At 43.7% G+C, this 15862-nt stretch overlaps 1 protein-coding gene across 4 annotated transcripts in view; it reads left to right on the top strand.

Annotated features, from left to right (window-relative positions):
- The first annotated feature begins 542 nt into the window (after positions 1 to 542).
- The window catches only part of RHOJ (ras homolog family member J), a 62686-nt gene continuing 47366 nt past the window's right edge, over positions 543 to 15862 (top strand). For all 4 annotated transcript variants that reach the window (XR_007509615.1, XR_007509614.1, XM_049828869.1 and 1 more), the window contains exon 1: positions 543 to 1215. Coding sequence is in view for 2 of the 4 variants with exons in the window: in XM_049828869.1 (XP_049684826.1) it covers positions 1038 to 1215 (178 nt within the window). In the remaining 2 variants the exon portion in view is untranslated. The remainder of the gene's footprint in view (positions 1216 to 15862) is intronic.

Raw genomic sequence — 15862 nt, 5'->3', positions numbered from 1 at the left:
AAGAGAAACCGAGTGCCTGAATTGAAAAATCAATTATTTATTCTGTCTAACAAAGTTCAAAGAGCTATAGCCACAGACAGTTGACATTAAACTCTACCTACCCACTACAGCTCCCGCCTGCCTTTCTACCTCCCCCCCTTTCCCCTCCGAAATGGAAGAAAACACCTATCCTGAGATCAGAGGAGATCACTCCTGGGAACAAGAGACAACCCTGAGACAGGGGCACAGCTCGCAGCCTCCCCGTACCCCGCCTGGCCACGTCGGTCCAACACCCGCATCTTTCCCAGCCTCGCCGAAATCCAACTTGCCCCTCTGGGTGCCGGCAGCCCCGAGAGCAGCTGGAGCGCAGGATGGAGCAGGATGCCTAAAAACTTTGTTCTGCAGAGAGACCTCTAGTGTTTTTCTTTCTCCATGTCCTGGCAGAGTTCCTCCAAAGTACAAATACACACAGAGCTCCCATTGTTTGCAGCCCTTCACAAGCCCACTGATCCTAATATGGAATTCAGCAGGAAACCCATGATTTCCTGACACACAGCAAGCTGGAGAAAGAAAGGAAAAACTCCATTAAAAACCTCCAGGCTCTCCTCCATGTTAGAAATGAAATGGAAAATGGAGTGGATTTAACAGGAATCCCTGATTCCTGTGGCCAAGCTGGAGGAAGGGAGACACGAATCAAAGCTGCAGGCTGCTGATATTTTTCAAGTCGCAATAAATACTGAGAACTCCGGGGCAGGATGAAGATTTCCTGACTCGGACGAACAAGAAAGGACAGATCGCTTTTTTATTATATTTTTCTCTATATATTTAATTTATTCACCTCGATGATTCTCTTGACTGATCTGGTAATTGTTAGAAGCGGCTGTGACAGCCTGGAAACATTAGTATGATTTCCTGAGTTTGAGATTTGCTGCTCCCCCCCCCCCCCCCCGAAACTCAGGAAAAGTCAATACAATCGCACTTCATTTTTCCTTCATGTGCACTTGGAAGTCCTGGGAGCAGCAAGAGCAGCGGCAGCGGCGGCGGCAGCAGCAGCAAGAATGAACTGCAAGGAAGAAGATGACAACTGCACTGACGGGAGCAGCAATAACACGAAGAAGATGTTAAAATGCGTGGTGGTTGGGGATGGTGCAGTTGGGAAAACCTGTTTGCTGATGAGTTATGCCAATGATGCCTTCCCAGAGGAGTATGTCCCCACTGTTTTTGACCACTATGCAGGTAAGAAAGTGCTTTAAAAGAAATTTAATTGAGAGCTCCACGAGAGCCAGGAGGGAGGTAAAGGAAGCTCAGGGAGAGGAGAGGACGGTTCAGAGGGGACGCATGGGTTACTTCTTGTCCGGGAGTGTGATTTGGGCCTGGATGGTAGCCAGGCAGCTTAGGTGGCAGCTCATACAATTGGGGCAATGCAGGATTTATTCGGAGAATTTATTTGCCTGCTTCTCATTTTTATTTTGGTTTTGGCAAATAAGCAGCATTAGGGATGCAATTAAACCCACAGGATTTTGGGGACAACAAATATAATTCAGCCTCCATCAGTTTGTATTTTTGCTTTGTTTTTGAAATTCTGATGTTCTGAACTTCACAGGCTGCAGTTATGATGAAGACTATATATATATATATATATATATACACACACATAAAACTATATGCTATTGGTGACCTTGTACCTCACGGCAAATGGTGCATAAATTACAATATTTATATCCTATTTAAGGAGTAATCTTCGAGAAAACCAGCATAGTCTCTTTCAGTGCTGTCAGAATGTAATGCTCCTTTCAGAGACATTTGTTACTCCATCTATAAATACATTTTAATACTATAACTTGATGGTAGGGAAAGCAGAAGTGGTGACTGGTTTGAGTACTTTATAATGAGAGAATTTGTAGTATAAGAAAAAAATATGAGCATAATCAAGACCATCGATGATGTTCGCTGCATCGCTGTGCAAAACAGACTCACAGATTAAGTGCAATATTCACAGGCCTCTTTCTGTAGCAGTTACTTATTTTACCCAGCTGTGCCCAAAGTTATCACGCAGATGGTCTGATAGGCTAAAACTGTTGATCAGACTTCTGTTTAAATTTTCCTATCCCAAATTCTGCTGTTTTTCTTCTCTCGCTGCTCCTTTGGCTTACGGTTGTTGTTGTTGTTTATGAGATCCCTGAGAAACAGATTCTAGAAGCACTGCAAAGCTCATTGCTTATCTTGCAGCAGCAGTTGGAGTTTCCCTCATTCTCTCCCCACCTCCTTAAAAACTGAATTTTCATGGCGTGGCTTATCATAGATTTGGTATTCTGTAATGGGAAAATCTCTGTTTTCATTCTGGCTTCATGTCAGGTTTAGCAGATGAACTGGCCAAACAAGAAAGCTGTGTAATTGCAGAATCTGATCCATGGAAATGTGAAGACCTTTTCCTCCACAAGAGTGGGCAGCGTCACTTCTAATGCAAGCAACGCTCTCTTTCATCCACCCTTCCCACCAGATAGATGAAATGACCATTTTAGAAAAAACCCTTTACCCAGACAAGATATAAGAATATTGCGTGGTGGAAATAAGTACTTCCATGAGCCAAAAACCCTAAGGAAGCCTGGCTGCATGAATTTATGTCTTATATTGCAACAGCACCCACTTTCCCATGATAAGCTGAGCTCTGCTTGTCCCTTCCAGCTTTGCTTCCCAGCAATACGCCCCTGTCCTTCGCTGTCTCCCATGCCCTGCTAATACCTCTGCATATGGAAAAACTCATACGGTAGCCGATACCAGACCTCGTATGCATTGTCCTGCAGGCTGGGTGGTTTTGGTGTGAGTGTGGGTGCACACGTGTGTGCACACATATAGGACTGATGCCAGCCGGGCAGGCTGGCACCCGGTGGGGGCACCGCTCCGAGTTTCTCTTCCCTAGCCAGCCGAGGGTGACTCGCAGGGACGTGCTTTGATTTTGTTTCCTTTCTGTCAGAAGCGGTAGAAATTGCTGGTGGGTTCAAAAGTTACTGAGGGAGAGGAGGGCTGAGAGGGGGACAGGAAGATGAAGAGTGTCGCTGCGTAATCTTTATTTCCTTAGGGTGCCAGGTAAAAGCAGTATGCATGCACTTTTAAATCAAGCTGTGTTTTCAGGGTTTGAAAATTTAGACCGCTAAAATATCTCCAGCTAGTCTTATTTGCCTTCTTAACTATTACAGTACACAAATATAAACTAAAAATGTTTTCAATGAGAAAGTTCAGAAAGATAAGGGAAAAAATAACTCTGTATATTAACATGCTATTCTGAGACCAAACCCTGTCCAGCAGCAGTGGTCAAAACCAGCCTTGATCCAAAACGGAATTTCAGTTTTTTGAGAAATCCCATCATTTATTAAACCAATTTCACTACAAAACTGCACAGAGAATTGAGCAGTGGAAATGACTTCTGGAGCAGAGTGCTGGAAAAAATCCCACTCATAAAACATAAAAATATTACATGGCATAAAGTATAACATAACCTATTTAAAATACTGTGGGTATTGAGAGAGAAAAGAGCTCGCCGGGGGCAACCTTACACCTGAGCTTACAGCCTTTAGGGTATCCTATTGCAGCAGCCCCTTCCACAGCTATCTGCGTGGCAGCCCGCGGTCAAGAGGAGAGGTGGCACGGCAGTACCGTGGGCATAGCGGTGCCGTGGGCATGGTGATACCACAGGCACCATGGCACACAGGGAGGCTTCACACATGGGCAGGTCCTGCGGAGTGGTTGAGGCTCTGGAAAATCACACTTGAATTTACCCCAGGGAACTGGTTTTCCTGCCCCTGCCCTCGCCCCTGCCAAAACCAACTGTTTCAACTTTCCCAAACAAGCTGAAACCATTTGATTCAGTTCTGTACTGGAAATGCTCAAAAGCAATTAATTGCTGCAGATTTTTGCAAAGCTGCACTTTCCATTGAAGGTTTTTCACCCAGGCGTTGTTACCAGCAGTTGTGAGTCCCAGGGCATTTACCAATTTCCTTCTTTCTAATGGAAAAAGGGGGTGGTGATCTCAGAGCAGTTTCTCACTGCCGCAACTCCAGCGACTCGGGAGAGACAGTGATACTCTCCAGCCCAGCGTTGGGAAAAGCTCCAGATGCACCATTGCCGTGGCCAAGGCGTTAACCGTTCACGGCCCCACAGCACCAGCTGCGTTTACTTGCCCTGCTGCGTTGCATCTTTTCAGTTCCTTCCCCAGGCATGTTTTCATGGCACGGGTGAAGCAGGTGAACGTTACAGACAAGGGTGGCCCAGAGGAAGCAACCAACGTTTCAAAGGGCTCAGCTCCAACACTATTAGATCTGTACGGTACTTATTCAGTGCCTTTCACACGAAGGGGCTTGAAACCGCTTTCTGAAATTTGGGCCCAACCTGCCTCTAAGAAAATCAAAGGCAGTAGATGGATTTCACCCAGGGAAGGAGCAGGCTGTCTGCAGATAACTTACGTAGCCTTTACAACTCAGATACGGCGATGCCTGGGACGAAAAGGCTGTTGGTGTTTCACCGTGTATGGAGCTGCACTGTACAAAAGTCCAAACCAGTTATAAGCTCCGCACTAGTAAAATTCTGCCACAAATTTCACCCGCAGTCCACAAAAATGAATTTTTTTGGGGCCTGTTGCCAGGGTTGGGATGTGATGGATGTAGACTAGGGTCAGAGGCAATGCCAGGGAGATGGGGAAGGCAAATTTGTTACTTGGATACAAAAATGGTTTCTTTTGTTGGATGTGTGGAAGTTTATGAGTCTGGTAATTTCTCAAGGCATTTTGAAGAGGTTTTGCTGGAAGCCAGAGCTCTGAGTAGGTTTCCTTACCTTTGGTGAATTTCCAAGTCCCATACTGAAAGGCTTTAGCCACGAGGTAAATGGCTATTTCTACAGCAGGCGAACGAAAGTGCTATCCCAGTGACAAACAGGATATTACTGGCAATAACTGTAACAATAGGGACTGTTTGGATAGTGGGTAGATGCTTTAATATGCTGGTTCCATTCTGTCTTTTGAACATCAAATGCTGATTTTCCGTGAGCAAAGGTCTCTCAGTCAGGGTGACTTGTATTGTATCTAGCTATGTGAGGTTATAAATGTTTAATTAGGGCTGAGGTTGTACCAACAAAAAAATTCAATTCAGCCACTAGCAGAGTTGGTTTAATAGTACCAGAATTAACTGGCTTGCTCTGTGAAACACAGAAGGGAGATGTGTGTTATTTGTTACTTAGGCAGCCACTAAGCATCCCATTTGGTATTCATGAACCCTAAAAAACCAGCAATTTTTCACATGAAATTTATTCACCCTAAAACTTATATCCAGGCTTCCTAGAGAGGTGGTCAATGCCCCAAGCCTGTCAGGTTTTAAGAGGTATTTGGACAATGCCTTTAATAATATGCTTTAGCTTTTGGTCAGCCCTGAAGTACTCAGGCAGTTCGACTAAATGATTGCTGTAGGTCCCTTCCAACCGGAACTATCCTATCCTGTTCTGTTCTGTTCTATTCTAAAAGTGAATTATTATTTTTTTTACATAAAAAACCCTCAGTGATTGAGCAGCAGTACCTCAATGCCATGCTACTAACTTGGCCCACTGTGCAGACAAAGGTGAAAAGACTCATTAGATGGTTGAAGTCTAAGGAGAAGAGGATGGTGAGTCTTAAACTGTCTAGTTCAGGCATAGCACGTAGATGAATGTCATACAAATAGCTTTAGGAGCCAAAGTTGCATCTTTGATAAACGAGAGAGTTCAATCCCTCCAAAGCAGAACTGCAAAGCATCTGCACTAAAGACATAAAGTAGATGGCGTAAATATGTCCCTCCCTCCCCTCATGTGTCGGCACAAACTGGTGAACATTTATAAATAGTGAATCCATTTGAAAAAAATTAGCAGTGGCATGTGATCAGCTAATGAATAGCATACAGAATAGTTCAGCCATGACTGAAGCTCTGTAAATTAAAAGCAATATAGAAGACGACAGCCGTTAATTACTGTTAGGAGACACATTTTTGTTCTTTAGTGATGATTCAATCTAATCTGTCTGCCTTTGCACTGAAGTGGGCTGGAGCGCTCAGCAGTCTCGCAGAGCGGTGATCCCAGCGCTGCCGGCCGCGCGGGAAAGGAGAGTCTTCTGTTCTGGCATTTTTATTAGAATAGGAGCAGTACTACTGCTCTTGCCAAGAGCAGTCAGCTTGTACCTGTGCAAATCCATAAATCTATTATATCCTGCCCATATGCCACAGCACCGATACAAATCCCTGCTCCTCATGTCCTCCCATGAAAGAGAGTGGTTGGAAGTGGGCTGTCGCTGGTCATCGGGCTGCCCGTGGCTGGTCACTCTCAGTCCCGGGACAGGCAGGAGCACCCGAGGGAGACTGGGACCACCCTGACACTGTCGAGAGGCCATGCATGGAGCAGCTTTGCCTTGCAGCATCTTCCCATGGGGGAGGAACCACCAGCCAAGATATGGCAGAAACCAGACGTGAGCCGTAACATCCCAAATTTCTCCAGCCACAGGCACAAGAGCACATCTGTCCACACTTTTGATGTGCTAGTTATTTTTAAATGAGTGCCAATGCACACTGCTTTCGACCGGTTTCTTCTTGCCGTGGCATGTAAGCAATGACTTAAACCCCATACCGTCAGGTTTTTTCCCCCATTGAAACTTTATTAAACAGGAAGAGACTACCCAAGGAGATTTGCAATTTCTGCATGGGTGCTGCCGTGGGAGTGTTCACACTACCACATTCTTGAGACAGTTGTCTCCTATAAACAGTCTTGGTAGCACATTAGAGAAACCCTTCATGCAATGTTTGGGGTCATTAAACTGAAAGAGCTATAAATAGCACTGAAAGAGAGCTGTGATGTTTATTTGCATGGATGTTTGCAGTGGGATTTTTTTCCTTTTAATGTTCATCCAATTTTGATCGTACAGATTTGAACTTTATCCTTGAGACAAGAAAGCATTGACTCTTTTAAGATCTGGCTCTTTAGACTAGCAGCCACAGAACAGATATGTTCATTTTGCCTCTTGGGACCTAAAAGAACTTCTCTGCCAATCTTCCTGGTATCATCCAGAATAAACCAGGGATCTCAATAAAACATTCAGGGTATAACACAACAGAAACCCACCAGTGCAATTCAAAGGTTTTCATGGCTGGCTTTTTTGAAGATAAATTTTACAGAACCACTACTTCTCAGGCTCCCCACAGACGGTTTAATTCTGTGCCCTCTGTCACATAGGCTAGAGAAGATCTAGTGATCCTCAGGCTGTTTCACATCCAGGAAGCCTAAACAGTCTTTATACCAAAAAGCTGCTTTTTGCCTGAATCACCATGGGTTTTCCACATTCAGATGAAGCAGACAGCATATACGCTCCCAAGCAGCATTTTAAGACTTTTTCCTTCTGAAGATGTTTTACAGTATGTGAAGACTTGAGATAACTATCGCTCATATCTCGCTTCCTCACACACATCCCTCTATTGTCCCGTGGGTGCACAACCCACTGGAAGCCCGTGGAGACAGAGGTGTGTGCATGCTTTGTGATCCTATTTACTCAGGGCAGATCTCTTCTGCAGCAGTGCTCGGAGCACTGCGGTGACAAAGACCCTGTTGTCCCCTGGTGCTACTGAAATGCAGCTGTGGCTGGGGAGGAGCCTGCAGCACCTGAGATGCTTCCGATCTTTGCCTCTGGCTCCGTTATATAGCTTCGCTTTGTACTGTTGCCATTCTGGTTTGATTTTACACTGACAAAAGCTTTATGCTGCAAAGAAACAACAAAAGAACTCTGCACCAATCCCTCCTATACCCGCCAGCATCTTGCTGATCACCCAGCACTCAACTGACAGCCCAGAAGCTGCAGAGAACTGATTTCTTCATCCAGTATTGGCAGACAATGGATGTCCTCATCAGGAGTTAGACCATTTGGATGTGTATTGGTGATTCGGATGTAGAATGATGGGTTTTTCTTAAGGTCAGCCACAGTCCTGAGGGAATGGGTTGGAAAGATGAGAAAGTCAAGTGGCTTAAAAAGAAATATTTCTTTGCATGGTATGTGATTAGCCCAAGGAACATCACTGTACAGAAGTTACTGAGGACAAAATTTTAACAAGGTTTGCAAAAAGGGAGGTTGGACCAGATATCAGGGAGATTGAGTGCTATCATAAGCTAATGAAAAAGATTCCTGCAAGAGATAATAAAATGTGAGCTGATACCACCTTCTGTTAGAGGCCAGGAAAAGACATAAATTTGGTCTGTTGAATGGCAAATTATATTAAATCTGCTCACTGCTACATCAGAGATGAAGACTTGACTCCTTCAGCTTTGAGTTTGGCCCAATCCAGCACTCGTACTCAGTGCTGTAGAAAGGGCCTTTTTGGAATGATTCTTCTGATATATGGATGGGCAAACAGATTTTGAAATTTTGCTTATGCAGCAATGGACTGTGGCAGAGAGACATGGAGGGCTTCCTCCGGAGCACAAAAGGGGTTAACAGTGGAAACAATGACAAAATTACCCTTTTCTTCTCCACTACTCCAAGACAGCCAGTCTTAGTCTTTCCCTCCCCTTCCAATCAGCATAACATTGCAGGAGGTGACAGCAGCTGAGGAAACCAAAACTGAAACCTTGGCCTCTGGCTCTTGAAGGACAAGCTCTACAGTTTGAACTAACAATCACATCAATTAACTTAAAATCAATAATTGACTCAGTACATGTGGCCAGCCATCCACCCCAGGGGACGAAATCACTTACAGTGGTGCCAGACCAGGTACGTGTTGACAGCCAGGCAGATGCTTTTCAATAGCAGATGCTCCACATGTAGGAAATAAAAACAAGAACTTAGCAAAGAAGTCCAAGCAGCCAAAATTCCTAGACATGTACAAACTTCTTCATTTCTGCGGGATGTGACAGTGTTTTTACTAAGTCACCGTTACAATGGCTTGGTTACTGATTAAGTCAATGCAAAATACCTCCACTGAAACTTCCTTCTCATTTTCTGTTCTCTTGATAGACCTTGATATCTTGATGTCTATCCTAGTGATACACATCGTTACTACCGTGCATCACTGTGTATTTTTTGCCCTGCAGGCAGTGCCTTTCCTATGTTCTAACTTTCCAGTTGTTATGGCCAGACCTAATGACATAATGGAAATGGCAAGGGATGAGGAAGAGCAAACATATTTCCTTCAATTGTTCTGTTCAGACAAAGTCATTAAACAGTAATGACATCTCCTGTCAAATTATTATTTATTTTTGCAATGGAAAAAATCCAAGTTATTATATTTCTAGCCTGCTTTTAAGAGTGATCACTCAGCCAGTCTCCTGTCAGATATATTGTTCTTGTATCCCAAGCAATGGGTCTTCCAGCTAAGTCAGGGAATAAGTTACTGAAGAATAAAAGCTTTATGAATTGTCACCCCAAGTTTTATCCCAAGAGGCACTGAATGAATGAATTCTAGACTGGATTTATGAACTGGCATCCATGTCTCTTTTTTCCCCAAATAAGATCAGGGAAAATGTCTTTAAAAATAACATCTAATAATTAAAAGCTAAAAAGAAAAGAAGTTGATTTACCTTATTCATTATCAAGCATTATTTGCATTCAAACTCTGAAGTCTCTCACCCAAGACAAGCCATGCTACCAGCAGCCTTGGCTGAATGCAGGGACTAGACCTTACATGCAACTTCTACATGGGCTAAAATGCTCAAGTGCCATTCACCAGCCAACGACTTTCTCATGTACCCAGGTGGACAGGTAAGCTCTCCCAGATCTGAGAATGAATCATTACAACTCACTGCACTCCTAAGCACCGTCCATCATGTCTCAGCAGTGAGGACACAGCCAGGTGAGCGTAGCATGAGGGAGGATCCAATGATACAATCCAACCGTGGGGTTGGTGCCACCTTTGGCTGAAACAGATGCAGATCCCATTATGCAGTGACAGCTTTTCCTTAGTATTTGTTCTGTAGCATACATATTCATAGATTTATGACCAAGAGCAAAACCCTCTTCTTAAACAGATATCACTGTGGGCATGGAAAGTCATCATATGAGAGTAGGCAAGATGTCTTGGAAGGGTCCTGGGGGACGCAGTGCCATCTGCACCCTGTGGCACTTGCTGGTAAGTGGTGTCCCCAGATAGTTCCCATAGCCAAAGTTGTGTATTTGGGATCCCAGGGAAGAGGAAGGTGTGAAAGACCATTAAAGCTTGGTATTTCAGCTAGCACAGTTCCCCAGACTTAGCATGGATCCAGTGCACCAGCAAATCCAGCAGTGGGGTTGCCCCAGGGTTACCTTTCTGCCTCAGGGACTGGCACAGCAATGTATCCATAAATATGAAATGCGCCAACCGGCCTCAGGGGAAGAGAAGGCTGGAAAAACCATTCACTGACAGGAGAAGCACTGGGAAAAAAAAATTGAAAAAAACTCCCAAAGGAGGGAGGTGGACAGCTGTAAAAATATTCCCAAGCACAGTGGCACAGGGGGCACATTCAGGAGGGTGATGACTTGGGAGCAGGAGGGGAAGAGCAGCACGGCGCTGTACCAGGATCCTCACTCCTGGTTCAGGACGGTATGCAAGTGTATCATGGAAACAGCAGTCCCAGCGATGAGCACAGGAGCCAGCACTTCGGCATCTGAAAGAGTTAAAGAGGACCGTGCAGAGGGGCTGGACAAAAAGGTCCTGCCACAGTGCAGGAGGACGCCTGAGATGACTCACTAAAACTACTTTCCAACCCCTGCAATTCTGAGGGGATGGAGGCCACGTCTCTTATTAAAGACTTTCTGGCACAGACATCTAGCTATAACTTTGAAGTAATGATATTAACAGTATCTGCTAATGCTCGGCTTTCTGCAGACTTTAAGGAAAAGGACAGCTTCAGCAATGAGTGGGAAAACATACATGTTCAAACATAACAGTTTTCATCCCCTGGGACATGGGACAAAAAGAGCATCTATTTACAATAATAATGCTGCTTTGCTGAGAACAGACCATAAGGAAAATCTCATAAGGTTGGAAAATGTGTTTTAAGTTCACAAACTGTCTCATGCTCCAGCTCCAGAGCGGGCAGCTGTCCAGCTGCTGTGAGCAGCTCTGTCCTCGAAGGCCAGACCCTCCCCGTCTCAGACACTCTCCATTTCTGAGCAATCTCCCCAGCTCCATTTCAGAAGGGGTTAGCTTACCTCAGTGGGTTTTCCTCCAATAACTAGGCGTAGGGTCAAAGACTTTTTCTAATTTGGGGGGCCCAGTTGCTCGAGATCCTGTCCAGGAGCAGCAGAAGTGCAGAGATCTGATTTTTCATTTAAAAGGTGAGGTGTTTCTGCCAGGCAATCTCAGTGAGTTTCACACTGAAGATGTCTCCTGAGACCATCTATTTTATGCTACATATATCTATGTAGCGTATGTAGCATGGCTTGTGGAAGTAATGCCCAGGATTTCATGTTGTCCATTCAAGCTTGGGCGAGAGTGCTGCTATTGAAAGGTTGGGTTGTATGATCCCATTCCCAAATGGCTCCATAAAGGCACACAAACTTCACTGAGGGCTCAGGGTCTATCTATATATAGATTACAAGTATTTTGCACGTTTATTTTTGTTTCGTTATAACTACACATAGACCTTTTCAGCTACATGAAAACACAAAAGATACTATAGAATTGCTTGCAATTTCTTTCTAGTTTAATCCTATTTTTGCTCTCTGAAAACTTGAAATTAAAATTTTCAGCAAAAGTATGAACAAAAGCTAGGAGGGCATTTGTGTGCTCTTATTTAAGCTCTTAGAAAAACCCTTTAACTGAACAGTGCTGCTTTTCTTTGTTCCGTGTATGTAACCAGTAAATCTCAAAAATCAAGTACAATTCCCTTCATCTCACTGCCTTCTAGTTACTGCTCAGAATATCTAAGCCTGTTCCAGGAATACAAGGGAGTAACATCTCTCATTAAAAAATATATGTGAAATACAGCTTTAAGAAAGTAATTTTCCAGGAATACCATCCATGAAAACAGGATCAAACTCAACATTAAAAGAGGAGTTCATATTCCAAAAAATATTCAGCTAATCTGCCAGAAACTAGGCCTTACGGAAGAACTCCAAATTAGCTGAGCCAGTTCATGATATCATTAATATGGAGAATTTCCCTTGCCATGCATAGTAATATTCTCTGATGGAGTGTGCCACTTGGAGATCTGCTGGGAATTTACCTAAACCATTCAGTTTGGTTCAAGTCCACAGGGGTGAGGTTGCTGTGGTTCTTGTTATTTTAATATTTTAGAGTGTTAAGTGCATTTTCTCCCTCTAGTCTCCCTCCTGGGAAACTGCTGAAATGGTGAAATAATTCATTCATATTACCCAATTTATTTCTTTTCCTGTAAAAAGCTGCTTGTAGCAATACCATAAGTCTCTCCTGAAGCTTCCAAGGAAGGAAGAAGCAATGGGGAGTGGGAATGCAGAGTGAGGTCCCCAATCTGAATTAATGCTTGACAGAGGGAATCTATGCCAAGAAAACGGTGGAACGGGAATAACTTGTGTTGTCTCCATATGGTGCCCCCAACTGGTTTCTATCCCCCTGTTCCCTATTTAAATGCATGAACGTGAGAGATTAAAAACAAGTCTTGTAACAATTTTGCAAGGAAAACAGTATTTTGAGACTATGCCCAACAGGGTGGAAAATCCTGAGGACACAAGGGAACCATGTCCCTGGCTGAGTGCATTCACAGTGTGTCATGGTGAGGTGCCTGAGACAATTCATACAAAGACCACCTGACTAGAGAGCACCTTGTACCTTCCATGACATTAAGTCCTTCCAGGTCTTGATCCCCTTTCTGCAGTTGCCTCCACCTTTCAGAATGAATAGCCGCATTTCCTTTTCTCAGTATTTATTTTCCACGTCGCTTTTTTTCCTCAAAGAATAGGGTCTTCCCACCTGAAATGTTAGAGAAAAAGAAAGACGGTTTGTCTGTCCAAAGCATGCCTGGGTGCAGCATGGGACATGGAGCTGGCCAGAACTAGATATGGGTCCTGCAGACCCCTCTCTGAGCCAGCTGGGTCCAAAACCAAACCACAGACATTGCACACATAGCGGCTGCCCCACAAGCACCGAGTGATAATTATTACCGTGTGTCTCCTCTGATTTCCTCAAGCGCTGCCGAGCTGGTGAGGACTGCAGCCGGCCAGGGCATGAGAGCAGATATTCTTGCCTTCTGACAGATGTCAGCTCTGCCCGATGGAAAATGCCATCCAAGATGAGTGAAAACCAACAAGCAGCCAGACAGGGCTTTGCAGGACAGTAGTGGGACCACCCTGCAGTGACCACTATCCGCTGCAGAGATCATCCAGCAGCCATCTCTTTCCTGGCAAACCCCTGCCACAGCATACCATAAAAGCATGATCTCAGTGTTGCTTCTTGTGTGTAAGCTAAGGAAGGTCAAAAAAGCCAAGCAGCTGCATGAGAATCAAAAAAAGCAGAAGAAAATAGGAGAGAAGAATTTGAGGAGGGTGGGAAACAAACTTACTCCTCAGAGGATGGAGGCGAAAGGTATGTTTAGGAGAAGACACTCCAGAAGCAATCCATAAACCGCAAAACAAGTGATTTGTAACAACAATGTTTTGGGGGATATGACTCATGATTTTGAACTTTTGGGGTTAGCAAAAGTTCTGGCCAGAGCATTTTTGATGAACTACCCCACCAAGAGAAAATGCTGATTCATGAAAGTTGAAGAATTTTTTAAATACTTGGAAGGACAAATTCTTGAGGTCCAAGGCCCTCTGGTTATTTCTGACAGTGCAGCAAGAAAGACCTAAATTGAAAACAAAATATCTGAAGGTTTTGTTTTCATTCCATTGTAAAATGAAAATAAATTGTAAAACCTCAGAAGTTGTCACAAAGCTGAATTATCATCCCCCTGGCCAGTTCTAGTTGGTTACTGTTATTATCCATTTTACAGTTATTGTAATCATTATTATTCAAAGGCAGACTTACTCCCACTTCCTCCAAAAGAAATGTTTGTGCAACAAAGACAAAAATTTCCAAGGAAAATGCCTCAAATAGCATGAGCTCAGGTGTGGTTTCAGGCTTTCTCAATGCGAAGAGCTGCAGCGGTTGCAGGGAGAGGTTGGTAATCCTTACAAGCCTTGGCAAACCTAATGGCAGAACCAGGCAAGTCCTTAGGACAGGAGAAAGCAGTCTTTGAACTGAGTGTTGCTCATTGTGTCTTTAATCACTTTTGTACAACCTACCTGCAGAGCGTTTTTTTTCTCCTCTTCTCCTTTGATGACTTTTGTCATCACATCACTGTCTAATAAATCTACACTTCTAATTAATAAGACCACATAGGTTTGATTTCCAGAAGGAGGAAGTTAGCCCCAGTGCTCTCAAAGGTTTTCAAAGTACATCTTCCCTCCGCCAGACACAATCTTGTGAGTGGTCCCCAAAGTCAGTGACACTGGGACGAGGACTTCAGCCGTGATGCCCAGTGGATGTGGAGGGCAGTGTCTGTGGCCACATTCTAGTGATGCTGCTTCTAGATTATGGAGGAAATATACAGTAAAGGACCCGATTGGGAGTTCATGCCATATTAAGTCAGAAGGAACACCATCGTGGTTAGGGCAATTAGGTTGTGTGCAATTAGTTTGAACTTGAAATGCAACCTGTGTTCCAGCTTCTGACATCATTTACTGTCGGGTCACTTTCAGGATCCCACCCATATAGCTGCATTTCTATTACCTGTCACACTAAGAAACCAAGATGCTGCTATTTGATAGAAAGGATTCATTCCATAAGCCAGAAGCTAAAACGGTCTGTCTTTCCCAGGAGCTTCTCAACAGAGGGCTCAAAATCCTGTCTTAGTATGGATTACATCTGACCGAAGGAAGTTCATTTGGGGTGTCCGAGGACCACTGAATTTCAGATTTCCTATATGGGCAGCCTTTTTTAATGTGGTCCTGCTGTGAACTGTCAGGCAAGAATAAAAACAGAGCCATCAGACGTAATGAGAAGGCACTACCGACAGGGACTAATGGGTTTTCTTCCTTAGAAAAGCTGAAAGTGTAGCCTGGAAGAGAGTGGTTTCATTTCCCAGTGAGCGTAGTGGGTGTGGGTACCTAAATTAGATATAGTCTCTGTTGTAAATATTTATGCCTACTGCCATAATACATAGCTTTTAGTCTGATGATCTTCAGTATGAGGAAATGTTGGTAAATACATTTTGATAGTGAAAATGGAGGAAATAATAGCTTTTTAGGCAATCCTTTTGAAGGTTAGCTATGCTCGTACAAACTGCTAGGTTCATCTGGTTTTGGAAGACTCACAGAGCTGGGGTCAAGCAAATCTAAGTCAGGAAACCCTTGAAGTGAAGGAATGCATGGCTTATAATAAAAGGCCAAGGAACAGGTGAATAAAATAAGTGAAAGAAGCAGATAATTTCTTTAATGCATTTCTATGCAAAATGCTAAGCTCCCAGGAAGTCAGAATGAAGGTATTTACGACACACAACAGATAATTTCTCAAGAAGGAAATATCAATTTTCACCTTATATATTTGCAGGAGATGCAAGGAAATGCTCATATATTAATAACTGCGTGATTTATTTTTGTCAAAAAAAGACTTACTAGATTACAAGGAAGCCATACATGTGGGGATTTTTTCCTCAAATTTCTTTGTGTGCTGTATTAATTTATATAAACAGTTAGAGAAGTGCTTATAGTCTCCACTTTCTGGAATTTTCCTCCAAATCATTTACACGGATACCTTTTGCTAAGCAAAGGCAACAGTCCTAATGCCACCCTCCATTTCATAGATGCAACCCCTGCTAATTACAGGGGCTAGTAAATGAGCTTTATTTCTCTCCATGTTTTTAATAGTAGGTACAGAAGAAAAAGGCATTGATCAGC

This window comes from Accipiter gentilis, chromosome 25, assembly GCF_929443795.1.
Source record: "Accipiter gentilis chromosome 25, bAccGen1.1, whole genome shotgun sequence".
NCBI classification, from domain to species: Eukaryota; Metazoa; Chordata; class Aves; order Accipitriformes; family Accipitridae; genus Astur; species Astur gentilis.
The sequence above is the reverse complement of the archived record's forward strand: the minus strand, read 5'-3'. Positions and strand labels throughout refer to the sequence as shown.